Here is a 25585-nt window from a genome sequence, read left to right as displayed (position 1 = left end):
CTTTTCTGTTGTTGTGCTTGGTATGTGAACTGAAGAATAAGTTTATATGTAGATATTTGTAACAAGATATGTATATGGATATTCTAGTAAATGGATAGAGACATACACAAGTGAAGATACAAAGTGTCTTTTAATCTTTTAATCTGATTGAATTCCAATATGTGTTCTCTATGGCTGAAAAACAAGTTGGATTCATTGACTTGCAGCCTTTTAGTGATGCCAGACTTTTTGAACAAGGTAGCTTAGATTCTCAGGTACTGTGTTACCAAAATGCTAAAGCATGTGAAATTAGATGAGCTCTTCCTATATCTAAGGATAATATGTCTGTAAAGAGATTGAAGAGTAAAAAATACTTTTTTATATGCTGTATACTATTTAGTATTATTTAGTTTAATATCACATACTTGGAGACAAACAATTATGGTTTTGCTTACAAAATGCTTTTTATAGATTTTTTTTTCTTTTCTTTTTTTTTTTTGTAGGCATATCATAGGAGCGAAATACCTTTTGGATTAGATTCTGATGCAAAATTACTGAGAAGCTCTAGTTGCAATCATATAGAAATATTTTTAAATGCAAAATGAAAGATATGTCCAGTTGGGGCTGAGAAGGAGAGGAAGAGTTCATTGTCTTGTCAAGCCTCAACTGCCAAATGTGAACTTTATAGTGCACAAAGAAAGTAGAAAGCATTTCCCATGGCTCTCACAAAATTGCAGGCATTAGACCCCACACAATCCAGTTTTTCATCTGGGTTTTTCTATAGAGGAAAATGCAGAAACATTCAAATTAATTTAGTGAGAGGATCTTGCACACAAACACTGGCCCAAGTTCCTGCAAATGGAAACTGGTTGCCTGATAATTGGATACAGGATAGTGCTGTATCAAGGTTTAATAATGTATTTAAAATACAAAGTACAGAAATAAAAATTCTTTTCTTTTTTTCTGTTCCAGGTTCTCTGGGAGATGCTAACAAGGGAGGTCCCCTTTAAAGGCTTGGAAGGATTACAAGTAGCTTGGCTTGTAGTGGAAAAAAACGAGGTAAGACTACGTTTCTACATTCAGGTACATAGATCAGAAAACAGTATTGGGGTTTTGCAAAAGACTTTTTCATCTTCTTCAAATTGAAAGTAAGTTCACGCGTATGGAAAGATTAGCAGTAGGAGCTAACACAAAGGGTCAAAGTGATGTTATTCCTCATGAATGGACCCTTTACATCTAATTGTTGCAGCTTCACGTCGTGATGCTGTAGATCAAAAATTGTACAAGTACTGTACTAGTTTCTCAGTCTCAATTGTAAAACCTAGGGGTTTGTTCTTAGTGATGAAAGAAGCCAYTGCGTCCAAGGTAGGGGAACAGTTTAACTCCATCTCCTGCGTTTAGGACATCTTTTTACTGGCCGGGAGTTGATATATCTGTAAGAGACCTTCAGCTACTTCAACTTAACTCTCCCAGCAGGAGTCACTATAGTACAAGAAACTGCCGCTTAGATGAAAATTTCAAAAATAAAAGAAGAAAAAATAGTTTTAAAAAAAGAGAGAAATTACAGTTTTGCCACCTACGTTCAACACTACATTGAAGATGAGCTCCTCACTGGTATCGGCAAGGCTGTGGCATAGCTGCAAGCCTCCTCATGCAGAGTCTTTCCATTTCAAAAGCACTTCAGTGGTGTAAACACCGTTTGTACAGTGTCCCCAGCCTCGCTTTTCTTCTTCTCACAAATTGAGGCTTTCAGTTAGTTGGACATGTGAGCATACATCTGAACACATAGTCCCTTGATATCAAAGACAGTAACTACATTTAAAAAACATTTAAAGTTGTGACTGTACCACACACAGACAAGCATGGAAATCCTCCACAAAGATGAAACCTCCACTATCTAGACACAGCGGAAGCTTGGGAAACATTACAATGGCGAGGCAGTGACTGTACAATACAGATTTCTATTATTCTACATAAACTGTTTCTCAAAATGCTTCAGAGTTAAATAGTAGAGTTAGGATTCTACCTCTCAGTTTAATATTTTCTGTTGTTTTTTTTTTTTCTTCTCTTTTTTTCTTCTATTTGGGGACTTTTATTCTTCTATTTGGAGCCTCCAGTGAGTGTTGCTGTGATATACTGATCAGCTGTAAATGCTACATTAACGGAGTGAAGATTATGACTGTGGTCTTCTACAATGTTTATCGGAACAGAAGGCATAATGAGACTCTTTCTCCTAGTTTAGGAAAAGCCTTCTGTATCAGTTTGATGAAAGAGGAACCATAAAGCCTTCCATTAACAGTGTTTCTTTCCTGTGCCTACCAATTGCATTTTTATGTAAGGGGTACAGAGTGGCATTGGGAATGTTGTAAAGTGATTTAGTCATATGCTGAAAGATGTCAGAGGGTACACACACGTTTCCTTACAGTTTTCCAGGGCAAGGAACTGTATAAAATACAGTATGAACAAAATATGGTCATGACAACTATTTTGCTAGTGTCAGAATAAACCTAAGGGATGAAATTTTCAAAGCCAGCTGTTTAGCAGGTACCACTAGCTTGTTACTACCATCTTCTTTGGAAGGGTGCCAGGAAGCTTAGAGGGCATTAACACTTGTTTACATAGTTTTTATTTTTTCTGGCCATGACTTGCAGAACATGCCCAGCGTAAGCCTTGTAAAAGCCTGCTTGTGCTGCTTTTCTTCACAACTGAGTAATTTTGTATGTCCTGCAGCAAGTATAAGGGTCAGGTTCTGCTCTCAGTTCAGTTTGTTGACTTTAATGGGGTTGCATGGATCCAGTTCTCAACAGAATTGAAGCCACTGTTGAGCTGGTCCTTCACTCTTTACGCTGTAAGTTTCTTGTTAAAATCAGTGTGGGATTGGGGCCAAAGTGTAATTGCTTTGTGTGAAAAATCCCCTTTTGCAGAGCTTGAGCCCGACAACTGAAGTGGAATTTAATGATTCTATATGGGTCTTTTTTGATCCTCCGCATAATTTCACAGGGTGATTTTCATTCTGGTAGAATTTCTGTATAATTAGATATTTTTTAATCTGGAAAAGAAAAACATGAGAGTTGAGATGACACTTGGCATGAGCTCATAACAAATTACTGCTGAGAAATGTCATCTTTTTTATAATATGACACTTTTGAACCTGCTACCTGTATATTACATGACAAATAACATTCTGCACAAGTAGGTACATGTAAATGATGATTGCAACTTACTTCCACCTCTTGGAATAGTGAGGGTTACAGATAAATACTGTAGTAAGACTAGCCAGTGTATTTTTAGGTTAATGACTCAACCAAATATCAAGCATCAGTACAATTTGTTTACGCATTGTACAAATTTCTGTGTATTTCTTGCACAGAAAGCTTTTCACTTTAAGGTAATACATTATTTTAATAATCATACTCCTGCAGTGCCCTGATTGTATCTCATGTTTCCAGTTTTCATCATGTTCAAATGCTTGTGCAGCAGATTTTATTAACTCTTGTTTTGGCTGCTGCGGCTTGTGTGGCTTGTAAGGCTTTTCAGGTCATGTTAGAGTAATATAATGGTACAACTTTCTCTGCTTTGCTTCTGAAATGCCAAGAGTAGCACAGATCAAAAGGTCTTCATGGCAAGTTGGTTTGAACAGGATGTAATATCTGGCTCTCGCCTGTTTATAGGACTGGGAACCCTTTTTCCACCTTGGCCCCTCTTGTATTTGGACTCATTCCCACTCTCCACTGAGGAACTATTTTTTATTTACGTATTTTTTTGATTTAGTATGAAACATCTGAAGTCAGTTAACTGTCTTAGTAAGAGCAGAGGGATCTCCTTATATGTGTAATGTTGTTGGGATATACAGTCAATCAGCTGGAGAAGTTCTATATCCATGTGTATAGACATGACAATAGATTTGCTTTTAGGCTTTCCAGTCTGGAAGGAGAGCCTTTGAAAGTCCTCTAAGACTGCCTGAGAGAATCTTGTTAATGGTTTAAAACTCTCAGCAAAGAAAACCAAACCAGGTTCAAACTGATTCTCTGTAGTAAGCAGTCCTGGCTGTAACCAGCAACTCTTTGTCTTCAGTCATCAGAAAATAGTTATGAGTTCACTGTGCCCTGTGAGTGCTCTCTGAGGTCTGCATGTCCTCAGCAATCGATCTGACCAAAAGCTCATGAAACCTCTTGTGTGGTGCAGAGCTTCACTTAACTCTTTTCAACTCACTTTCTGTAATCTACATTCCAGCCATTTGTTATAACAACAGTATTGTACAGCTGGATCATCTGTGTAGGAGAAAGGAATTAAGCCAGTTTCTACCTTACACCTGTCCTGACAAGCATCTTGGAACACTATGCAGTGCAATAGCTATCTCCACAAAATAGTATGTTTTATTATTAAAATCTGTTTGCCTCATTTTTACCTCCTTGTCTTCTAGCTTTCTTAAGCAACTCCAGTAGTGTATTTGTTCTATTCCTTCCTTGTAGGTCTATTAAATTAGTTGTACTTCTTAGCAGTAATGTCTTTTTGATTTTTATATGTTAATCCTCAGGTTTCATACTGTGTTCAAATGAAAGAAGAGAGTGTTTTACTTCTGGTAATGGCTTAGATTTTATAGGAAATCTATTATTAGCAGCTTAAAGGGAAATGTTTCCAGTAACTGATACAGTCTATCTCCATTAGAGATTAACCATTCCAAGCAGTTGTCCCAGAAGTTTTGCAGAACTGATGCACCAATGTTGGGAAGCTGATTCAAAGGTACTGTTATTATATTTACTATTTTATTATATTTATATTATATATTAAAATGGTTATATTGTAATAATACTATAATTGAGGTATCATAATATACTGTTTAAACATGAAAGTAGAGTAAAAATGCAAGTTAAAGAGCCAAATCTTTGCCTCTATTTATCTGCCCTTAAGAGAATAAACTAAAGGAGAAATTAAAGTATTTCCTCAGAAAAAACTTTTGTAAATCATGGGAATAATCTTCTTTAAATTGACTCTGCTGCCATCTTGTTCTACAGAAAACTGGTTGGAAAGAAACTGTGGATATATTAGCTTTGTTACCAAATATGAACAGCCATTTCCTTTGCCTGTGAAAGTAGTTGAGAGGGAAGGATATTTGAGAAAAGGAAATTATGCTCTTTTTCTCAAGTCAAGGGGCCAGGAAGAAATCTTGGCCCCTTTAAACTCAGAAGAAGCTTAGCTACTACTTCAGAGAGACCAAAATTAATCCCAGAATGAATCAGAGCGCTTAGGTGCTCTGAAGCCAGAACTTCTTATCACCAGGAAGTAGCCATAGAAGACTAGTATGAGGAAGGAAATTTCCTTTCTCAGGTTTCTTCTTTTAGGAGCAAGGGTTTACTTTCCTACAGAATAGGTTTGGAGTATTTGGAAGGCTGAGATCTATTAGCAACATGTGGTTTCCACATGAATATCCATTTAAATGCCATTCCGTTAATATGGTCCTCTTTCTCCCCTCCACAGAATGGAGGGGAGAAAAATGGGTTGAATCTTTGAACCTGCAAGGGACTAAGCCAGTAATTATTGAAGAGTGTTTTCCAGTAGTAATTACCTATCTTTAACAATGACTTCCAAGAGTAGCATCCCTACCAAATGCCACAGAAGAAAATTTACTGGAGCATCTTTGCTCTGGTTGCTGCACATACTAGTTCAGCTCACTCTTCAGCTTGCTCCATCAAGATATGTAAGCGTCCAGAAGGCTGTTGCTGTCTTTCATGGAGAGGGAGGGATCTGCCTGTTGCAAAACAGGGATGCCCAACCAACAGGCTGAACTCAGTCTGCCAGAGCAATCAGCCTGGGTTTGGCCTAGTCCCTGATAACACTGTTCCTGATGCAGGTAAAGAGTGAACCTCAGGTTAGATGAATTTTCCTAACAGTCTGTTCTTTGCCACTTCTTTGTGCAGCTCCTCCTCTGCTTCATTCACATGACTGAAATGGAGTAATCTCTGGTCACATTTTGGGCATGTGACTGACATATTCAAGGTCACGTGTTGGCAAAGAATCACTGCTTAAAGTTCTCCAGTGCCTTGATAAAAGGCTGTGTGGCCTGAATGAACCAAAAGATGGAGCACACTCCTCTAAAATACTGCGCTGTGTAACCTTCTCTTTTTGCCAGGATTAGCTTTAGAAAATCAGATAGTAGATACATGAACAAGTTACAGGAGGCCAAACAGAGGAGGTGAGCTCAAGAACGTCAGCGGCTCAAAAGCAATTGCTCATGTACGTACTTTTAGCCCACAGAAAATGAGAGGTATCTTTAGGTGGCTTATGCCTCACCCAGGTGTAACCCACCCCCTAAGAGGGATGGGATTCTGTGCGTTTACTGAGAGGCCAAGGAATACACTTGGAGAACTGCTACAAAGCAGCTGGAGTGCCAGACATTGCTCATGCCATGACTTCCTCATGGGATTGAACACAATTATTAGCTTTGCTTTGAATTCTCGAGAATTTCTTCATACTTGGAGAAAAATGTCCTTAGTGCATTGCTCCAGGTGATCTATGCATTGGTATTCTTTGAACAGTTTAAAYTGTTCTAGTTAAAACAAACAGTCCCTTGTGGGTTCAAAGCATTTTTACTAAAATTACTTTAAGTCAGTAATTATTAAAGAACAATCTCAGGGGCAATTAAGTATCTTAAATAACTACTTCCAAATGTTAGAATCCTTACCAAACAAGCTGTATTAGATAATTGTACAAAAAAGGTTGTTCATTACTAATGGCTTTGTTTACTAGGCATATTTGCTTTTGAAACACAGGTGAGTGATTCTTTCTAATTTCATCTGTTCCTTCTGCTTATCCCCCACTGTAACATCAAAAATGATTATAAATTATTGGACATATGGCAATCAGAAACTGAGAATGGAGAAAGAGCAAGAAAGGAAAGATGTATGGATTAAATATGCTAGTTTTCTGCAGACATGTTTAGTAAGAAATTGAGTGGAAGGAAACAGTGAATATATTAGCCAGCGTTATTTCTAGAAGGACATATATTTTAAAGGTTTTTGTATGAGACATCACAGATATAAAGGGAAACAATTTTCAGAGGTGATATTTTGATATTTTAGGAGTCTCTTATAAGGAATCACTTACGAAGCCTGATTTTCAAGAAAGTGCTAAGCAGTCATCCACTGAAAATAAGACTTTTTTTAAAAAAGCCTCTTAGTTTGGGCTCCCAATTTCAATAATCACTTTTTGTAGCTTTTAACCAAGTTATCAGTCTGCACCTAGAGGGCATTTGTTGAATTTAAACTTAGCCTTAGAAGAAGAAACCAACAAAAAACACAGAGCAGTGTAGGCTTGTGTCTTCCTGTCAGCTGCACCTTAAGGAAAAAGCTGGTACCTGTCAATCTGGCAACTGTAGGGCTGGCAGGATAGTTGGTGGCTGTTCATGGAAAACCCACAGCCATAGATGTACAGGCTTTGTCAGTTCTATGGGACTGTATAGTTGTTCCAGCTATAGTTGCAAGACTCAACAGCTCCTTTGCTGTAAAATTTGCTGCATACTAGCTGGTTCTGCTTTGCGTAGAAACCAAAGAGCGTGTGTTGTTGCTCCTTCCAAATCAGTCAGGCAGAGCTTTCACCTGCCCTTAGTAAAAGCTCTGCTCTCTGTCACTGTTATCTCAATGCCGATTATTCCAGGCAGGCCTGGTAGTAGTGTTGATCATGTTCACTTGGTATTAGCTCTGCCCAGTACTTCCTAGTATACACCCCGAGACAGGAGGAGCAAGCAAAATTCACAGAAACATTCTGTAAAAGAATCTTAAATAAGCCACAAAATATTGTAATTAAGGCAACAAAGGGATGTTTGCTCTTTGTCTGCTCTTGAAAATAGTTTGGTAAGGGCACATTACAGACGTGCCAGTCAATTGGACAGTGCATAACAGCAGCAGTACATGTCGCTATGTACTCATGGGGACTGAGGGTTGCATTGCCATCTGGGAGCTACCTCCACTGCATCTCCTAGAAGGAAACGCTGGGGGGAAAAGCCACTGAAATAGCAACAGCTCATTCATCAAACCATGTGCTGCAAACTTTGTCTGGCAACTTGCTCCCCACGTGGGAGGCTCCTGGATACTCTCACTGCTTCACACCCGCTTGGGCAGTTACAAGAGACACAGCTGTAGCAACTGGAGGGGTGTGAGGGCTGTCTGAGGGTGGTTCTCCTTCTCCAAAACTGCACCAGAGCTCTCAGTGCAGGCTGTTGTGCTCCTTACTCCTGGGGCAGCAGGCTCGCTGGCTGGGAGCAGGGGTGGTGCTCTCCCAGGGCTCGTGCAGAGGCTCTGCTCAGCCATGGCTGCACCAGCAGCACCATGCACCTCCGGGGGGGCTGCTGCCTCCCTCAGCTGCCCCCCCCCCCCAAGCGCTGCTCCACAGGTTGCTGCTTGAGAGATGATGGGCTCAGGGCCAAACTGCACGTGCACGTGAGCAACTGGGGCAAGCACTGAGTGTTGCAAAGAAAACCGGCAGAGCTCCACCAACTGCCCCTTTGCCTGAAATCATGGAGATGGACCAAAAAACGACAGACAAAGCCTCCAGCTAGAGCCGAATAGTGCAGCATTACTGTATAAGAGAGCTTGTCTTTTTTTGTTATACATTTGACACTTTTTCAGGCTGTTTGACATTTAAAATAAAGAAATTGTCTTTCTTTTATAATGCGGAAATCACTTGGATCTTCCTGGGAGAGACACCTCAGCATTGTTCCTAATTGTTTTTGTGCTCCCAAATTAAAATGCACGTTTTAATTGCAGCATCTGTAATTTTAGCAGAAATGGTATAATTACAGGCAAGATAGAGAGAGAATGTGCATCATCCCCTTATTATGTATCTACATTTTGTTTCAACCTTTTGTCTCAACCTTGTCTGGGGTCTGTCAAACAGACTAACAGAGTCAGTGCTCTTTCAAGAAACACATTTAGCTGTGGCTTTTTCAGTTATTATTGTACTTTGTAGCTTCCTTTGGGACTAAGGGGAAAGTAGAAAATACAGAGAAGTTTTAACTGTTCTCTGTGATTAGTGTATGTGGTTATCACAGTGGGTGCTAGATTGAGAGCCTGGAACATCATGTCCTTTGAATAGCACAGGATGGGACCAGCACAGACACCATTAACCTGAGCTTTGCTGCTGGGCAAAGACACTAGGCATCTTGGTGGAGCCTGGATCTTCTCTTCATTTCTGGGTGCTCATGAGATAGCTAACCAGAGTGCCAGTTTTAAAAGTGGAAGGATTTTCTGGACAGTCTGTCTTTCTCCGCAAGAAAGGAACTGCAGCCAGAAACCCATTTTTGATGGGCAGCTAACTTACTTGTTCAGGCATTAAGGAATTCAGGTTACTACCTGTAAAAGGCAGCCTGTCTAATTACCAGTTGCTAGTGGATCCAGCCTTCTCTTTCAGGCAATATTTTCCTTCTTAGCTTGAGAAAAGCACCTTCTTTAGAATTAAGAATCCTTATGGTTATTGATACTACGAATGTTTTTTAGTGTTTTCATTGATATCAAAGGGGAGTACCAAAAGGTTTTACTGGTAGATACGAGGTACTAAGCTAAGGCTTGAGTCCCGTTAGATTATGTCACTCTTTCCAAGCTGACCTTTTTTCAGTGGAAAGAATAAAAAAAATCTGTAACTTCATAGCCCTCTTGTAGGATGCTGGATCAGAAAGCAGAACCCCAATTTCTGTGTTGCTTTCAGTCTTTCATTTGGAAAAATCCTGTGAATGATTTTACATAGTAAGAGTCAAATATGAATGCAAATGCTGTTATTTTTTTGTCTTCAGAAAAGGCCATCTTTCAAGCAGATCATTTCAATTCTGGAATCTATGTCAAATGACAGCAATCTTCCAGACCAGTGTAACTCATTCCTGCATAACAAGGCAGAGTGGAGGTAAGTTTTCTTGCTTCCAAGATGAAATGATACAGTGTTCTTTGAAATGGTGTGAACCCTTATTCTTTTCAGAAGACTTAGTATTCAAGAGGAAAGGCATCAGACACTGATGATGTATTATGCTTTAGATATTTTTAGAATATAATTTACCTTGTTTTTCAGGAATGCTCAGAATGTTGCGAAACTTGTATTAGGAGCCAATGTGCTTAGCTGTACACTGCATTTATTGTTACACTGGCTTAGGTGTCAAGATGTTTATGGTTTTGTGATTCACATCTTAAACCCAAATATGCGTTTTCAGTTAATAGTGTGAGGATAAAACATCTCAGGTACATGCATAGTGTGATGTAATTTTCTTAGAAAGTGTAAGGGCATATGTTTATATTAAAAAAAATTGATAAAAGGCATAAAGGCCAAATTTTCAAATCAAGCCCCTATTTATTTGTCTTTACTTTTAGGTGTTTTGCCATTTTTTGTGCATTTTCTCCATTGTTTTGATTTTGTATCCATGCATTCAACAGAAGCTCAGGCCAGCCCTCTTTTTGCATAGTGCACCAGAATTGCTTGAGCATGCAATTTTACCTATAGTGTGATTACAAGTGGAGATGAGATTGAGAACTTTTTACATGACACAGTTTTACAGTAGAAGTTTCGGCCTATTTTTTATATATGCTGAAACTTCAAAGAATGTCCCCAAAGTTTATTGATCGGTTAGAAAGCTTGCTGCTTCACAGTACATCTTTGTGTTTGGAAAAAAAAAATGAAAACAGATCTGCATAGGCAGAAGATTTCTACCAGACGATCGTGCTTCAGTCTATATTAAGAAGCTCTGGCCCCTCTCCAGGTAAGCTGGGAGCATAAATATTAAAAGATTCCCTGCCTGCAGGCTGTGAAAGAATGGAAAAACTGGAGCAGGGGGTGGATAAAGGATGGGGAAAATACTGTGGAAATGAATTTTTTAACAAAACAACAATCCCGGATTTTCTTCGTGAACTTGCATCTGCAATCGATAAATGTAATTTTAATTGTGTGAGTGGAAAAAGTGAGCTCAGGGTGGGAGGCTGCGCCCGGGTCACATGACGGGAGTATAAATAGCGCGCTTGGCGCTGACACTGCTGCCGCACTGACTCAGCACGGAGCCGGGGCCGCGCCGCAGCGCGCAGCGCAGCGCCGCAACGCGCCGCGCTGCCGCCTGCGCTGCCGCCTGCGCTGCCGCCTGCGCTGCGCTGCCGCCTGCGCTGCGCTGCCGCCTGCGCTGCGCTGCCGCCTGCGCTGCGCTGCCGCGGGGCGCCATCTGCTGCCGCCGAGCCGCAACTGCGCCCTCGCCGCCGCCGCCGCGCTGCGGCTCCCGGGGGCCGCGGCTCCCCCCCCTCCGGCCCCCCAACGCAGGTTACTGCGCTGCTGAACGCGCAGCTGCACTGCCTCTCTGCAGCAGTGCGTTATGTTCCCTGTAGTCCTGCCTGGGGGCTGCAGCCTTCTCTCAAATGTTTTGAAATGTTTTTATCTGTCATGCTGTTTTCAGAATATGTCAGTATGCGCCCCCTCAAATCCTTATTCTAACGCTTGGGGCAAGCGTGCAATTAGTTTAAAGTATGAAAACCTTTTTCTTGGACACTTACTTTTGTAGATTCTGGGCATCATATTGCAGTTTTGGTAACGGGCAGGATACAAGGAATGTTGGAAGAAAAAAATTCCACAGTGAGGGCTGGCTATGCAACCACAGTACTCTGTGCGTTTTCTCTTATTTTCCCTTTAAAATTTTCAGAGATCAAGAAATTCCTGCTTTCTACTATTCCTGTTTATGCCATTTTTAGTTCTAAGTTCTTGGCTCTGCAAAAGCGGCTAGTAAAATCAAATTTGCCAAAGTGGGTTTGTGCAAAGAAATATTTATTTTGGAGATGAACAAGTACTCAAATTCCTTTAGGAAAAACAAATATCTATTTAAATCTGGCCTATAAAGCAAAATAAAAGCTGTGCTAGTTGACATTTGGTACCATTAAACTTTTATTCTTTTACTAAGATGATTCCTTTTTTGGAGTGTGACCCAGATAGCCTAAATATTTTATGAAATATTTTTTCTCTTGCACCTAAGCTGTTCATGTGAGGAATGACTAACAACGTGTTAATGAAGGTAACATAGAAACAAAAGATCTTTTGCACTATCATATCATGGAAAAACTTACTACAATGGAGAGTTGTGTTAAAGGTAAATTTGGCATTTTTTTCAGAAGAATGAATAGCTTGGACACAAGGAGATAAGAGAGAGAAAATAAAAATTCATGATCAGTCATGATTTGCCTGAAAGCAAAGATAACTTCCAAATTAAGTCAAATTGAAAAACCAGTGAAAGAGCAGCGCAGGTAGGGTCGGAACTTGCTGCGAAACAGGGATAAGAGAGGTTATCTCTTATGGGAATAGCAGTTATGGCTGGCTTCCCTGATGCAAAAGTCATGTCTGTATGGAGACACTTATGAAGATTAAGCCAAATTAACAGAAAGTATGAATGTAAAATATGCTAGTTAAAGCAGATTAAGGACTTGTATGCATAAAGTGATCCCAAAGGATAAGCTAAAACAAAGACCGTTTCTGAGAACAGCTGCATGAGTTCAATGTGCTTTAACTTTTGCATTGAAAAATCTTAACTTTTACTCATTGCTTTATTTTCTTGATTTTTTTTCCCCCCTTTTAATCCTATAGTGATTTGCAATAGGGAAAGAATGAGATGTGCTATCAAGAAAAAGGGTATTTAGATGAGGCCTGGCTATCAGAGTCTGAGAGAAAGGTGAAACTGGGATAAGTGCAGGTTATGTATGGCTCATTCCTTGGAGGGAACTCCAAATTAGTGATCCAGATACTGCACTTTCATATGGATACTACACTTATCAAAGCAAATCAGAGCTAAGGAAGGTTGGGTTGCATTTTTCTTCCACTCTTGAAAAGGCAAGGTTCTTTTTGCATAGAGGTGTGTAGAAAAATGTATCTGTAATGCTGACTAATTAGACTCTCCCAACTTTCTCTGACTGGTTGGTGCGAAAACAGAGAGTGAGAGAGTTGAATCTATACTTAACTGACAAAGGTGGTAAAATGAATGACATTTTGACTCATCTGTAATGTGTTCTTGTCTGCAAACGTTCAGTGGTATTGATGTTTGTATTAATGATATGTTTTAATCTGCCCGTTTTATCATTTCTTAAAAACAATTCAATATCTTGTTTTCTAAATGTTCTCCCTTTCACGTCTGTTGTTATTTTAAACAAACAGGGGCTCTGTCTTATGACTGAGTTGCACAGATCTGCCTTATCTTTAAGTTCATATTCTGTACTCTTTTTGAAGCTCTTTCTCAAGTCACTTTTGTCATGGCAGAAAAAAATTACTATTGAAGTAATGATATTCCAATTCAATGGGAAATCACGTTTGTCTGCATTTTGTCATATATATGAACTGCATTTCTCCTTCCATCCTGTCCCTGGTGTAGCAGTAGCAATTCAAGACATAAACAAATGCCAGTCATTGTTTTTTTTTAATCTGTGACTGTTTATCATTATCATTTATAATAACACAGTATACATTCTTCAATATCACAGAATGAGATTATTCTAGAAAAGCGAGCAAGCTCAAATTGCTGAACTACAGAAGCAAACAAATACACATGCCCTGCAATGTATAATGTTTCAAGCTGCTTCCCTTATGAAGTAAGACTCATTAACTGGGCAATGTACGGTAGCTTTCTCTTTAATTACACAGTTTTATTACACAGTGGAATTATTTTTCAGAATGCAACTGTTTTTGCAGGCTGACCTTTTATTATAAGAGAAGTTTCTGTCTAATGAAGAGAGGTAGTTACAGCACAAAGTTGACTTTTGGCATATAGAGAGCTATTGCTACCCAGACTTTCCTATTGCAGAATGTTATTTAAGAGAGAGCCTTCATTTACATATTTATATATACATTATAGAGCTGCATATAAGCAGCTGTGATGTTAAGACGTGAACTAAGAAAAGCAGTGCTTGCAACTATCCTCAAATTGCTCTTTAGTTCACACAGTAGATTGCATGGGATGTGTTGCACCTGGCAGAAGTGGGTTATGAAAGGGACATAAATGTTTGGAGAGGAGTCACTTTCTGGCTTTTTATCAAACAGTTTGTAGTTTTGTTCCTTTAAAGAATCAGAAGATTTAGTCAAAGTTCTGCCAAACATGTGCATCTACAGATCTGACTGAAGCATTATCTGCAGTATTTTCTGGATGTTTTAAAACAAAAGTTAAATTTGCTCTTTATTAGGATCTGTGACTACTTCCCAGCCAGCACAAAGGTCAGCCTTGACCTTTGCCTGCCTATATATGAGAGAGAATTTTGCTTGAGATTTGAAGCATAATAATTGAGAGGGGCATTTGTTCTGACCACCACATCTAACAGCTCACTCAGCATGATTTAAGTGTGAGAAATGCCCTTCCCCCAGGTGGCTGATTTTTGCAGTAGAATTAAGTGTGGTGGTAGAGTTTGCAGTAGCATTTGCTAGTTATTCTAGCTCTGAATTTTTCACTCTGCCTTTGTAAGCATTACACTCCAACAGAGATGTCTTATTAAAGTAGGAAATGTGTAAGATTTGGAATATTTAAATTCTTTCATTTACTTAAAAATATGCCATTTGGATGTGCGCTTTCCCACATTAAGAGCCTGAACTCCTTTGGGCTGATATCGGAGAAGAACTAAATCATTCCATGCTACGGCAGATCTACAGTGCAGAATACTCATGTTTTTTCAAATAGAAATGACAACTGCTTTGCTGTCAGTCTTTTTATTTCCTTTTTGCAAACATCAGAAGAAGGAGATTTTGTTTGCAGTAATGTTTATGAAAGGAAAATGTTGCCAATTTTGGGGCAGAAGTATTTGGAACTGCCAAATCTCAATGGTTGTCTCTAAAGCTGCCTTTATGATTCTAGAGAGCAAAACCAAAACACTGGCATTGACCATTCCCACAATGTGAATAGGAAATACCTGAAGTAACAGTCAGGATATAGGTTGCAGGTGGTGCACAGTCTGCCATGCAGTCACAGAAACTATTTGTTAAATAACTTCCAGTAATGAGTATCTTGATACAAGTCAGAGTTTGTTCTTAATTAACCCACAAGCAACCAAAAATAAAAAGTCTGAATTTGACTGAATTATTTTTCAGTACGTGCTAGTATACACCCATGCATTTGTAGTGCAAAGCTTGTTGAACTCTTTCCAAGAGCACTTCAGTTCATAGACACTTTTAGAAGATGCTGTCAATCAGAAAGCATGTCAAAAGAAACCACTTTGTTAAGGGAAGAATTATATGCAATGCAACCCTATAAAGAACAGATCTAAACCTCCTTATAGTGCTGCCTTCACTTCCTGTCTTTCATATTTGTCACACCTTTGCATGTATGGTGAGAAGCAGAGAAAATTAAACCAACCAAGTAAACCATTGCAGAGGCGTGCAATCAGTTGCAGGACTGGGACATATCTTGCTTTGTATTCTTGCTCTTGTATACATTCTCTTTTATCTTCACGTAGAGAAACAGGAAGGTTAGAGGAAAAATATTGCAGTACTGATTCTGTATATGGTGAGCATGACTCCAAGTAACATTTATGGCCCAGTTATAAACTCAGGCTAATGGGATTCGTAAACTGCCCATATTGTGATGCTAATAATTGTCCCATTATCACTTCTTATCACAGTTTCTTTATGGATAGTATCATATTTCATGATGTTCAGGGAAAAGGTGGCATTTTACTTTTTTAAATTTTATTATTCTTCAACTGAAGTCATTATGGTTATTCTCAAGTATAAACATTACCAGTTGTTCTTAAAGCTCTGAAAGGCTTTGCATTTGGTAATTAAATGAACTGCTTGAGTTAGTATTGTACTTTTCAGCCTTTCACATTTAATTAACATTCAAGGGGGAATTATGAACAATTTATATCTGTCAGGAAAAGACAAGACGTAACAAATTGTCTCCGTGCAGATGTGAAATTGAGGCAACCTTAGAGAGACTAAAGAAACTGGAGCGTGATCTGAGCTTTAAAGAGCAGGAACTAAAGGAACGGGAGCGACGTTTGAGGATGTGGGAGCAGAAGTTAACCGAACAGTCCAATACTCCTGTAAGTAGATAATAATTCAACCTTTCATCTTACTTCAAAAAGCATTTGGAGCTTTGTCTGTGTAAATCTAAGGACACACCAAGGAAGTAGTGCCCCTGGGTACCCTATTTGTTCCTTTGGGCCAATTAAAGCCTATTTTATTAAATCACTGCAAATAACAGTACTGTTTTTTTTTTTTAATTTCACCTGATACATTAGATATCAGATACTAACTGTGGTTCATATTGTGCCAAAGGCATTTAAGTAGTTTCCCATTGATTTAATTGCAGTTCTCAGCTTTAAAAGCTGATTGTCTGAAATCAGATAACCATTGTATTCAATAAAGTCATTTTTCAACTAGAAAGTTGTTGACTTTAATGGACACAGGATTTGGTCTAAAAAGCATGAATCATTTGTTTCTTGCAGAAGAAGGCTTGAGAAACCTATTTAGATTTTTTTGTTTTATCTCTTCTTTTGCTAGAGAAGCAAATTTCTATTCCATGGAAAATTAGGTCAAAATTTGAGGTGTTAATTTGGAGCTTCATGAATAATTATAGTTAACATACTTGTATTGGCCAGTTATTAGCTGTTAGAATTGCCATATTTCTATTAATAAATGGAACAAAAAGGCTTTTCTGGATTATCTTGGATTTCTTACCAAAGTGTCATGCCATTGGCTACTGATTACCAGAGAGAGGACCGCAGGACTAGCACCTGACTACACATATTACAACAGGCTTGTTGTTAAGAAAAATACATCATTACCCACTTATTTTTAGAGTGCTAGCCAAAACAAATACCAAATTGAGATTGTAGTAGTGTATGATTTCCTCATGCACAGTTTTTTCCTATTTATGTTATAAAATTGATTCCAGCCAGTGCCATTTACATATACTTGTTTTTAAGGTATAGCTTATTGCCATTGTTTGAATGAAGTTGCATTCATATTTCAGCTGTGAACATGTAGTGATGAAATGACAAAGTATGAATGTTTTCCTATGCCCAGATACTGTATGTTCTCAGTAGATAGCTGTATGCCTGCTTTAATGCTTGCAAACTTTCAGCAACTGAGCTGTGGGCCATCATCTACCCAGTGCACAGCATGAGACACAGCCTTAATGAGCCAATCTTTTCGTGAGCAAAACCCTAGGGTTTTTTATGCTGTACTTGCTTATCACTTCTACTTTTCACTTATAGCTAGCATTGCTGAAAGAATAAAGCATTGTGCTAAGGCCTATTGTGCTGAGCATGAACTATCTTTCTGCATAACATTAACCCAACTCTTGTATTGCATTTAAATGCAATTTCTTCTAATAGAGAAATACAGATTTGTTTTTTTTTTCCTTAGATCTTTAGTGAACTGTTATATGGAATAGATTAAAAAAGAAAAAGCCCCTTTGTTGCAAAAATTTGACATACTGACAGAAATTGGTTTACCCTTGCAGGATTGGTCTCTTCCTAGCAAATGAAGTTCTGCAAGGCACTGCTTACAAATATGACTCTATCTTAAATTCATAGCTGTAAATCATTTGGAAAACATCCCTGGGCATGCTCTTTGCAAGCTGTAGTCCTAGGAGTCAAGTGTCTCTCTGCCTCCCTTCAGGTTCAGGGTATGCCTGCACAGCAGTGCGAAACTGTATGATTGCAACAGGGAGGTGCACTGCTTGAATTTAGGCTACTTTGACTGTAACAACAGTAGTAAAGATATGGCAACTGGGGCTAATAACATGGCTTAGGGTGCCCGCCAGGCTTATATCTGGGTCTTAGCTGACACTAAGCCCTGCTGTTGTCTCTTAGCTGGTACTGTCATCCCTGCTGTACACTCTTCCATCATTTCTTCATTTTGCTCTGCAGCAAAGACCAGAGGCCAGCAGATACTATTAAAATGGTGTGCAGGAGGAAAAACTCAAACCAAGTGAAAGGAGAACAGGGAAGCTCTCTCTGCCACTTGATTCTCCAATCTTTTAGAGTTGGTACAAGCTCCATCCTGCCATCCTACGTGGTAGGTAGCTCTGGGTAGCAGGCTGCTCCTACTCCAAAGAGTAAAGTATAGCTTTACATATATCAGCAGGAGAGATGAGGGCAATCCTTAGCAACACTTCTGTGATAGTAGTGTTTCTCCCTGCTCTTGTTTTGACCTTGTTTTTGCTGTGTCTTATAGAGCAGACACCTTTGGGTCTGATCTCTGCAGATTTCCTTTGTGCAGGTGTTCAAGAGCCTTTTGCAGCAGAAGGGAATCTGGAGCCTTTCGGGGGAATAAAATATGTCCAATACACACAGCTGTAGTGAAATAAGAGCCATTTTTTGAAAGAGGACCTGACTTTAAGAAAGGAAAGTATGTAACTCAGCTGGGTGTCATATTGAGAGGAAGACAGTGAGCAAGACTCGGACTCGAAGTCCAATATTCAAGTATGGTGCCATGCATTTGCCATGGGTCATTAAGAAGAACTATGACTTGTATAGAGGTTGGAGATGGGAGATCACAGCCGTCTATCAAAGCCTCTTCATGACAGTTATTATATGTAATGTGACATAAAGGCAGGTCCTATTCCAAACAGCTTTTAATCTCTCTATATAACAAGAGATAGCAAAATGTGGAGGAAGTGAGGAGCGAGTATAATTCACAAACTCAGCCACATGCAGTTTACCACATGCATTGTCAGATATTGCAAAGCGTTGACTCAGAAGTACATTTTAGCGGAAAGCTATGTTGCAGCTTTGTTGATTTTTATGGGGAGTTCTTCCTCTGTGTCAGGGGATGCATTTCCAAGGATCCAAAGTGAGTAAAATTATGATAGACAAAAGAACTACCTGGCACTGAATTGTTGTATGTGCTGGGCATTATGTTTCTGTGGTTAGATCTTGTTTTTAAAATACTACTTCTCTTCATTAGTAGGAATTTTTGGTTTTCTTGATCTGAATAGTGCTTTGGTGATTGTGTTATCATTTTTTTTCTGTACAGCCGAGAGGTGTATAGGACTTTAGCTGGAGCCTCTTTTGTCACTTAGACAGCTATAGGACACATTAAGAATATTTAGTACTCCCCATCTCTCCAACTTTGTAAAATTTATCTTTATTTCTTAAATGACAACCACTAATTTTTGTTACGACACAAATAGAAAGTGTATGTAAGTAGGGGAAACTTAAGAGAGAAGAAAAGACAGATACTCTCTTTTTTTTAATGATAGACAATTTGTCAACAAAATGGTTTTGCCAAGAAATGGGTGTTCTTTGAACAGCCTGGCCATGTAGTCTCCCTGCGTTGCAGACCACTGTATTACCATAATCACCCCAGTAACCTGTTACGACCAACTGTCAACTGCTCAGTCAGGCTTCTGATTAAGTTAAGAAAGATGTGGGAAACTAGGAATTCTGAGCAGACAGTTTTTCAAACAGCTTTGGAAAGAAAGGCCATTTTGGCTGTTCAGAGACAGCTCCTTTGCTGTTGCTTTAGTAGGTGGCTTGATTTGGGATCAAACACCTGAGTTTTTACTCTGTGTAGAGAATAGGCAAGCATGTCACAGAAGAAGCATTAATCATTATTTAGCTGGAGAGGGCATGTTTCATGTGTGGAAAAAGCTGTAATAACAAACTGGATCAGGAAAATGCCATTATAATATTGAATCAGTAGAGATTTAGTATGATGTGCGACCAAATGGCAGCTATACATTGATATTATTGGGGGAGGGGGAAGGGAAGCTAACTAACCTGAAGAAGCCAACCAGCTGAGCAAACAGCCCCTCTTCCTGCCCCTGCTCCTCCCTGGGATAGCTTCCAGAAGCAGTGTGCTGGTCCAGGCTGGAGGCCGGTTCCTGTTGCCTTTGAATTGGTGAGAGGCTTGTTTCCGATTGCGACAATAGCAGGGGTGACCCCTTCTTTTCCTTCTGAGCGTATGCTCAAAAACAGTCTTTGCACCAATAATATTGCTGCTGTTGTTTCTGGTATTTAGAAGGCTATTACTCTGCACCAAACTTTGGGAGCTTTTGGGGGTTCTTTAGTCATAACCTGATTTATTCTTCAATCCTGAAAGGTTCAATTAAGCAACTTGCTCAGACTTCTGTTGTACCTGCTTTGCTCTGGGAGCCAGTCCGTCTGGCTAGGAAATGTCATAATCTGTTCTTTTGCTTAACAAAATGAAGGATTGAAGAGTTTGAACCTTCTTTTATCATGAAAGCTCTGCTACCTGTGGTTCTTGCCATGTGATTCAGTGATTTTGCACTTTCATTTAAAAACAATGACCACAGAATTAAGCTAAGTCTGTTTTAATGCATTCTTACCTGAGCTTGAAGTTTAGATTCACTAATCATTATGCTTTCTGGTTTTTGCCAACTAATCTGGTGGTGTCTTTTTCCTTGATTTTTAAATTGGTTCTAACTTCCACTTTTGCTCTGTCCTTTCCTCCTTTAAATAGTTTCTCTTACCTCTTGCTGCAAGAATGTCTGAGGAGTCTTACTTTGAATCTAAAACAGAGGAGTCAAACAGTGCAGAGATGTCATGTCAGATCACAGCAACAAGTAACGGGGAGGTAGCTGGCATGAACCAAAGTCTGAAGGCCTTGATGATGACGGGCTTTGGGGATATCTTCTCTCTGAACAAAGCAGGATCTGTCCTGCATTCTGGAATGCAGATAAACATGCAAGCCAAAAAGAATTCTTCTAAAACCACCTCTATGAGAAAAGGAAAGAAAATCAACATGGCTTTGGGTTTCAGTGAATTCGACTGGTCAGATGACGATGATGATGATGATTATTTTGATGATACAGATGATAGCAGCGAATGAAATCAGTTACAGAATTAAATCTGAAATTGTTTTTTGCAAAGCAAAACAATAAAGCTTTAGAACAAGAATCCTGTCAGTTTGGTCTGTTTAAATCCTGTAAAAGAAAAAAAAGTGAGTTTTCCAGGCTGAGCATGTTTGTGTGTAGAAAGACATGTTGTTTTTGTTTAGATTGTGTTGACTTATTTCTACTTTGATGAAATTTGGAACTAAGCTTTGAAAACTAATTGAGATTATTCTTAATTTAAGAACCATTATTATAGCTATAATTCTTGATGCCTGATTACAGAAACTATGGCTTGATGAATTTAAGATCTGAAAACTTTAAGGGAAACTTTAATGCCTATTGTACTTCAATTTTTTCTTTGTGTTATTGTCATTTTCCTTACCTCTTTTATGGTCAATCATACGAATATACTTATACTTCCAGATTTGCTTTTCCTCTACAATCCTTTCTTTCTTACTATTGCAGTGAAGGGGTTTGCTGTGTTTCTAATTTAAGGTCTTTTTCAAGGCAGCATTGTGGGATGTCACAAATATGTTTCTAGGAAAAAACAAAGCTTATCTGAGAGAAATAGAGGGGTTAGTTAAATACACAGTTTAAAAACTGAATAGCAGAAGAGTGTAGATAATCCCTATTAGTAGCTGATTTGTATAAATGTTCTCTTTTCTCTTGCGCGTGTGTGCATGTGTACATAATTCACTCTAGCACAGCCAATTGCAATCAGACTTCTGCATCTATTATCAGTTATTGTGATCTAGAAGCTGATTTTCAGTTATGTTGATGTACATCCAGGAAGCCTCATTAACTTTGATGGACTTACTCTTGTACCTGAGAGTAAAAATTGGTGTTAGGTTATTTACAACGAATTTTGATTCTGTTGTATCTCTTAAACCGTGTGCGCCATCCTTGTGAAAGGAGGAAGAGAAGTCACAATGACATTTCTGCTTGGGCCTGACTACTGTGGCTTATGTGAAATTCTCAATGATGGTGGTAATGTGAGGAATATTTGCTAGTCCCTTAGTATCTGTTTTTTGCAGCTAAATCACTTTTAATGTATTGCCACTGCTGTTATGACTTATCGTAAAACTCAGTGTGTAACAATCTGCTGCAATAATTGCCTGCCAGACACTTATATTGAGAGCAGTGAGTACGTTTCTCCTGATGACCTCTTTAGTGGTGATGCAGAAGGAGGGAGGGAAACCAGTGCAAACACAAATGCAAGTTAGAAAGGAAGATGTTGTAAAATATTTGCCCAACGAAGAAGGGCAGCATTTCAAAAGAAAAATGTTACTGTCTAGTTTAGTTATAGTGGGAATAAGTCATCAAAATTCCATTCTCAATTGCTGGAGGGGTTTCTTTTATGAAAACTTCTGTTTCTGAGTGGCTTCTTTAATTATAGGCTTGTCTGTTACACAGCTCTAAGCTACGTATTATGGTGAGTGTTTTTATAGATAGCTTAGGGAGCAATGGATACATTAGATAACAGCAGGCCTGAAATCATTACACATTCAGGCAACAAAAGAGAAAGTTCTTTGATGGAGTTTTTCTCGAGTGACGAGCAGACGCCTCTTTGAGATGTGAGAGAGAATTGTTTCATTCGTACAGCCTAGCACCGGTCTGATAACCTACAAGGCAGTCGCTGCTCCAGTTAGGGCTAGCTTACTCTACTCAATTTTCACAGGATTCGGCCCTCTAAATGCTTAATTTATGTAGGATATCCACATTCCTTCTGCTGCCTAACAGTTGCAATTGTAATTTAAATGATATAATAAGTTTATTGCGTATCCCAAGGGGAAACTTGCTCCTTCAGTATAGATAGTGATGGCACTGTAGGTCCTCCAAAATAACCTGGTTTTAGGGAGAAGGAGGATACTGAAGAGCAAAGAATTAAATGGAAATAAGAGCAAATAGCCTATTTCCAGTGCAGATTTCTGTTGTTTTTGTAAGTCTATGTCTGCTAACACCCACAGCAATAATATTATTTTTGTATCTGCCATGTTACACCTAGGAAAACTTGATGGATTTGTGTGATCTAATATGCACACTTAAGATGTGTGTCACTGTGCATAAATTACTGTACTACATATCCAGTTTAGTGTTGCACAGCTTCAACTGAGAATAAATGTGGTTCAAAACATTGTGTTCAAAAAAAACAAAAACAAAAAAACTGTCCCCAGCACAGATGTTTTGCACTTTTTTAGCATCTGACACTCTCAAAGCATTTTATGCACATTTATATTTGTGTGGGTTTTAATTGAATTTGTAAATCCACTCCTTAATTTTTACAGAATGAAAAATAGTCTTTAACTAGTATATGACACGGGGTTTCTTAGCTACAAAAACTTGCATGTGGTTTATTTCAGCAAAATATTGTCAAAATGTGGTAGCATGCTCATAGGAATTTCTGCTGGTTAGAAAAATTTTACAAGTTTTTTTTTTTCTTTAGTGAAGCAAAAGTAGAATTTCCCCCTTTCCTTTTTTTCCCCGATACCTTTTTTGTCAAACCTAATTAAGCTGTATTAAGGAAAAATTAAAACTCTCAAAAAATTTGCTTCTATATTCAAAGTAGTAAAGGTCTCAGAATTGTAGAAAACCTTAAGGTGATAACATGACAAACTCTCCTGGTGCAGTTCCCTTAAAATAGTGTTATACTTAGAATATATATAATATATAAAGGATATAATGTTATACTTAGGCTGTGTTTATTAAAAAAAAAAAGATATTGATTCCATTTTTATTTTCCTGTGATGACTTTCTTACCAGATGTCTCCAGTTTACTAGCCAAAAATCATATATGAGAATCAAGATGTGTTGTTTCTGCTTCTGACATGCTTCTAACTAGATAAAGATTTTGAAAACGGCTCTGGTGTGCAAGTGTGTTAGTGTGGAGGAGATCAGAGTATTTCATCTTTCACACCTGATTTTGCTCTACAGCGCAACCCAGTCTGACTTCTACCTGTATCATCACCAAGATATCCATAATAGTCAACAGCGGTGTAGTGTGTCAGGTTATGAAAGTGTTACCCAAATGCCATAGGGGTGTCTCTGGCTGCTCTGGGCTGTGAGCGAGGGCACCAAAACCTTTCCCATGCCTCATACACCTCTCAGCATGCTAGTCCCTACCAGGTCTTTTGAGATCCAAATTTTCTCTGCCTTCTATAGAGCTCTGGAAGTATCTTCAGTAAAATAGGATTGCTGTATCTTACTGAAGAGAAAGGTAAGAGCCAGGCCTGAATTTTTCATTTTTACCAGGCTGTTGTACTACCAATGTTGACTTAAATAAATGGGTAAATGACTGTGAGAACGGTGAGGATGATCTTTCGGCTTGCATAAAGGTGCGAGGTGAGTTGGGACCGAGACAGGATGTCCTAACTCCCAACTGGTCCTTCAGAACTGGGAGAAAATGAAGGGGAGGAATCCACTGAGTAAAAATTCTAATCTAGCCATTTTTGTGACTATCACACCACTGATTCCTTGGAGTAGCAGGTGTCCTGACATATAGTGGGTAGGTGTGCTGCGTCACCAGGCCAGATTTGGTTAGTCTGACTTAGAATTTGTCTCCTGTAGATGGGAAGAAGGACTTCTGAGAGGTGAGATGTGGGGTAGCTCCTTGTCATACAGTCATGTTGTTGACTTGTCATTCTTTTATCACTTCAGGGGGTTTTGTTAGATGTTGATTCCCTTTCCTTCTAGATTTTAAAGCAATTATTCTGAGTTAAATATTGGATGCAATAATGATTTATATTGCTATCAGCAGTAGTACATCCATAATGTTCATATAGCTGTTAAGTATCTAGCAGAGTCACTGTGTGTCTTTAGTTCTGTAGTTCCTTTTTCTGTAATCAGGCAGCTTTTACAGGTTTTTAATAAGACCTCTAACTTGACATAGGTTTTAACTACAGTCCTATGTAGAATCCAAAGTTCAGGTAGAAAAATAAGTTCATTTAATAATTTTCACAGCCCTTAAAATGTACTGGTAGGAATCTGGAGGAGAATGTTTTTTCTTTCCCCCCAGATTTCAACTTAGTGTACACTGTAAAGTCTGCACAGAGATTTCTGATGTGTGAAGGTTTAATTTTAAAACTGTAGAACCAACAACCTTCTTTAAACATTTTATATTGTGTGCTAAATATTCATATGCCTTTTAAAGTCAGATATAGTCCACTGCATTTCTTGCTTTTGCACTACAGAAAAAATTTTGTACTGAATAATAGGAGTCGATGCTACTTACACTTCAAGTGTGATCAGATGAAATTTGAATAGAAAATGTTTTCACAGTGTTAGAAAACTTCATTCTCCCTTCTGAAAAAACAATGCTGAGCAATGCCTGTGCCAAAACTCATGCTGTAAACTGAATATATAATTTGTGTGGAACATGCAATGTTACACTTCTGTGTGGTTAAAACCTTGCAGTGTCAGTTATTCTCTTTATTGCACTTGACATATGATGTCTTGTTTTATTCACACTGTGGGTTTGATTTTCCAGTGTAAAAACAAAGCAAACAAACAAAAAGAAACCATGCAATGTATTCAGTTCCTCAGTTGGTATCATAAACTTTCTTTTGATGTGAACTTTTTCCTTTGCTTCTTTGTTCTAAACTTCTATTTTGCAATAAACATTTTGACAGTAAATTTTATGCATCTGTGTTCCTGTGTAAAATGCTACTGTTTCAAGAGGTTCCTATTGTCTGCTGGTTTAGTTGTTTTCATGTTACTCAGTATGACATTTCTCCATTTTTTCCCCTTATTCTTTTTTAACTTTGAAATAGATAACATTTTATGTCACTGTTTATATTTAAAAATGGGAAAAGCTGAAAAAAGTCCATT

At 38.6% G+C, this 25585-nt stretch overlaps 1 protein-coding gene across 2 annotated transcripts in view; it reads left to right on the top strand.

Moving 5' to 3' along the window:
* Positions 1–25585, top strand: part of MAP3K20 (mitogen-activated protein kinase kinase kinase 20) — an 86743-nt gene that overhangs the window by 36096 nt on the left and 25062 nt on the right. Inside the window, exons 7-11 of one of the 2 annotated variants that reach the window (XM_026061447.1) lie at positions 952–1038; positions 4648–4722; positions 9764–9870; positions 15863–15998; positions 20389–25395. In XM_026061447.1, coding sequence (XP_025917232.1) covers positions 952–1038; positions 4648–4722; positions 9764–9870; positions 15863–15998; positions 20389–20757 — 774 coding nt within the window. In that variant the 3' untranslated portion in view covers positions 20758–25395. Of the gene's footprint in view, positions 1–951; positions 1039–4647; positions 4723–9763; positions 9871–15862; positions 15999–20388; positions 25396–25585 lie in introns of those variants that run through there. The other variant, XM_026061446.1, reaches the window with a different exon arrangement.

This window comes from Apteryx rowi, unplaced genomic scaffold (assembly GCF_003343035.1).
Source record: "Apteryx rowi isolate R43461 unplaced genomic scaffold, aptRow1 scaffold_180, whole genome shotgun sequence".
In the NCBI taxonomy this organism is placed as follows: Eukaryota; Metazoa; Chordata; class Aves; order Apterygiformes; family Apterygidae; genus Apteryx; species Apteryx rowi.
This window is presented reverse-complemented; position numbering and strand designations above follow the sequence as displayed.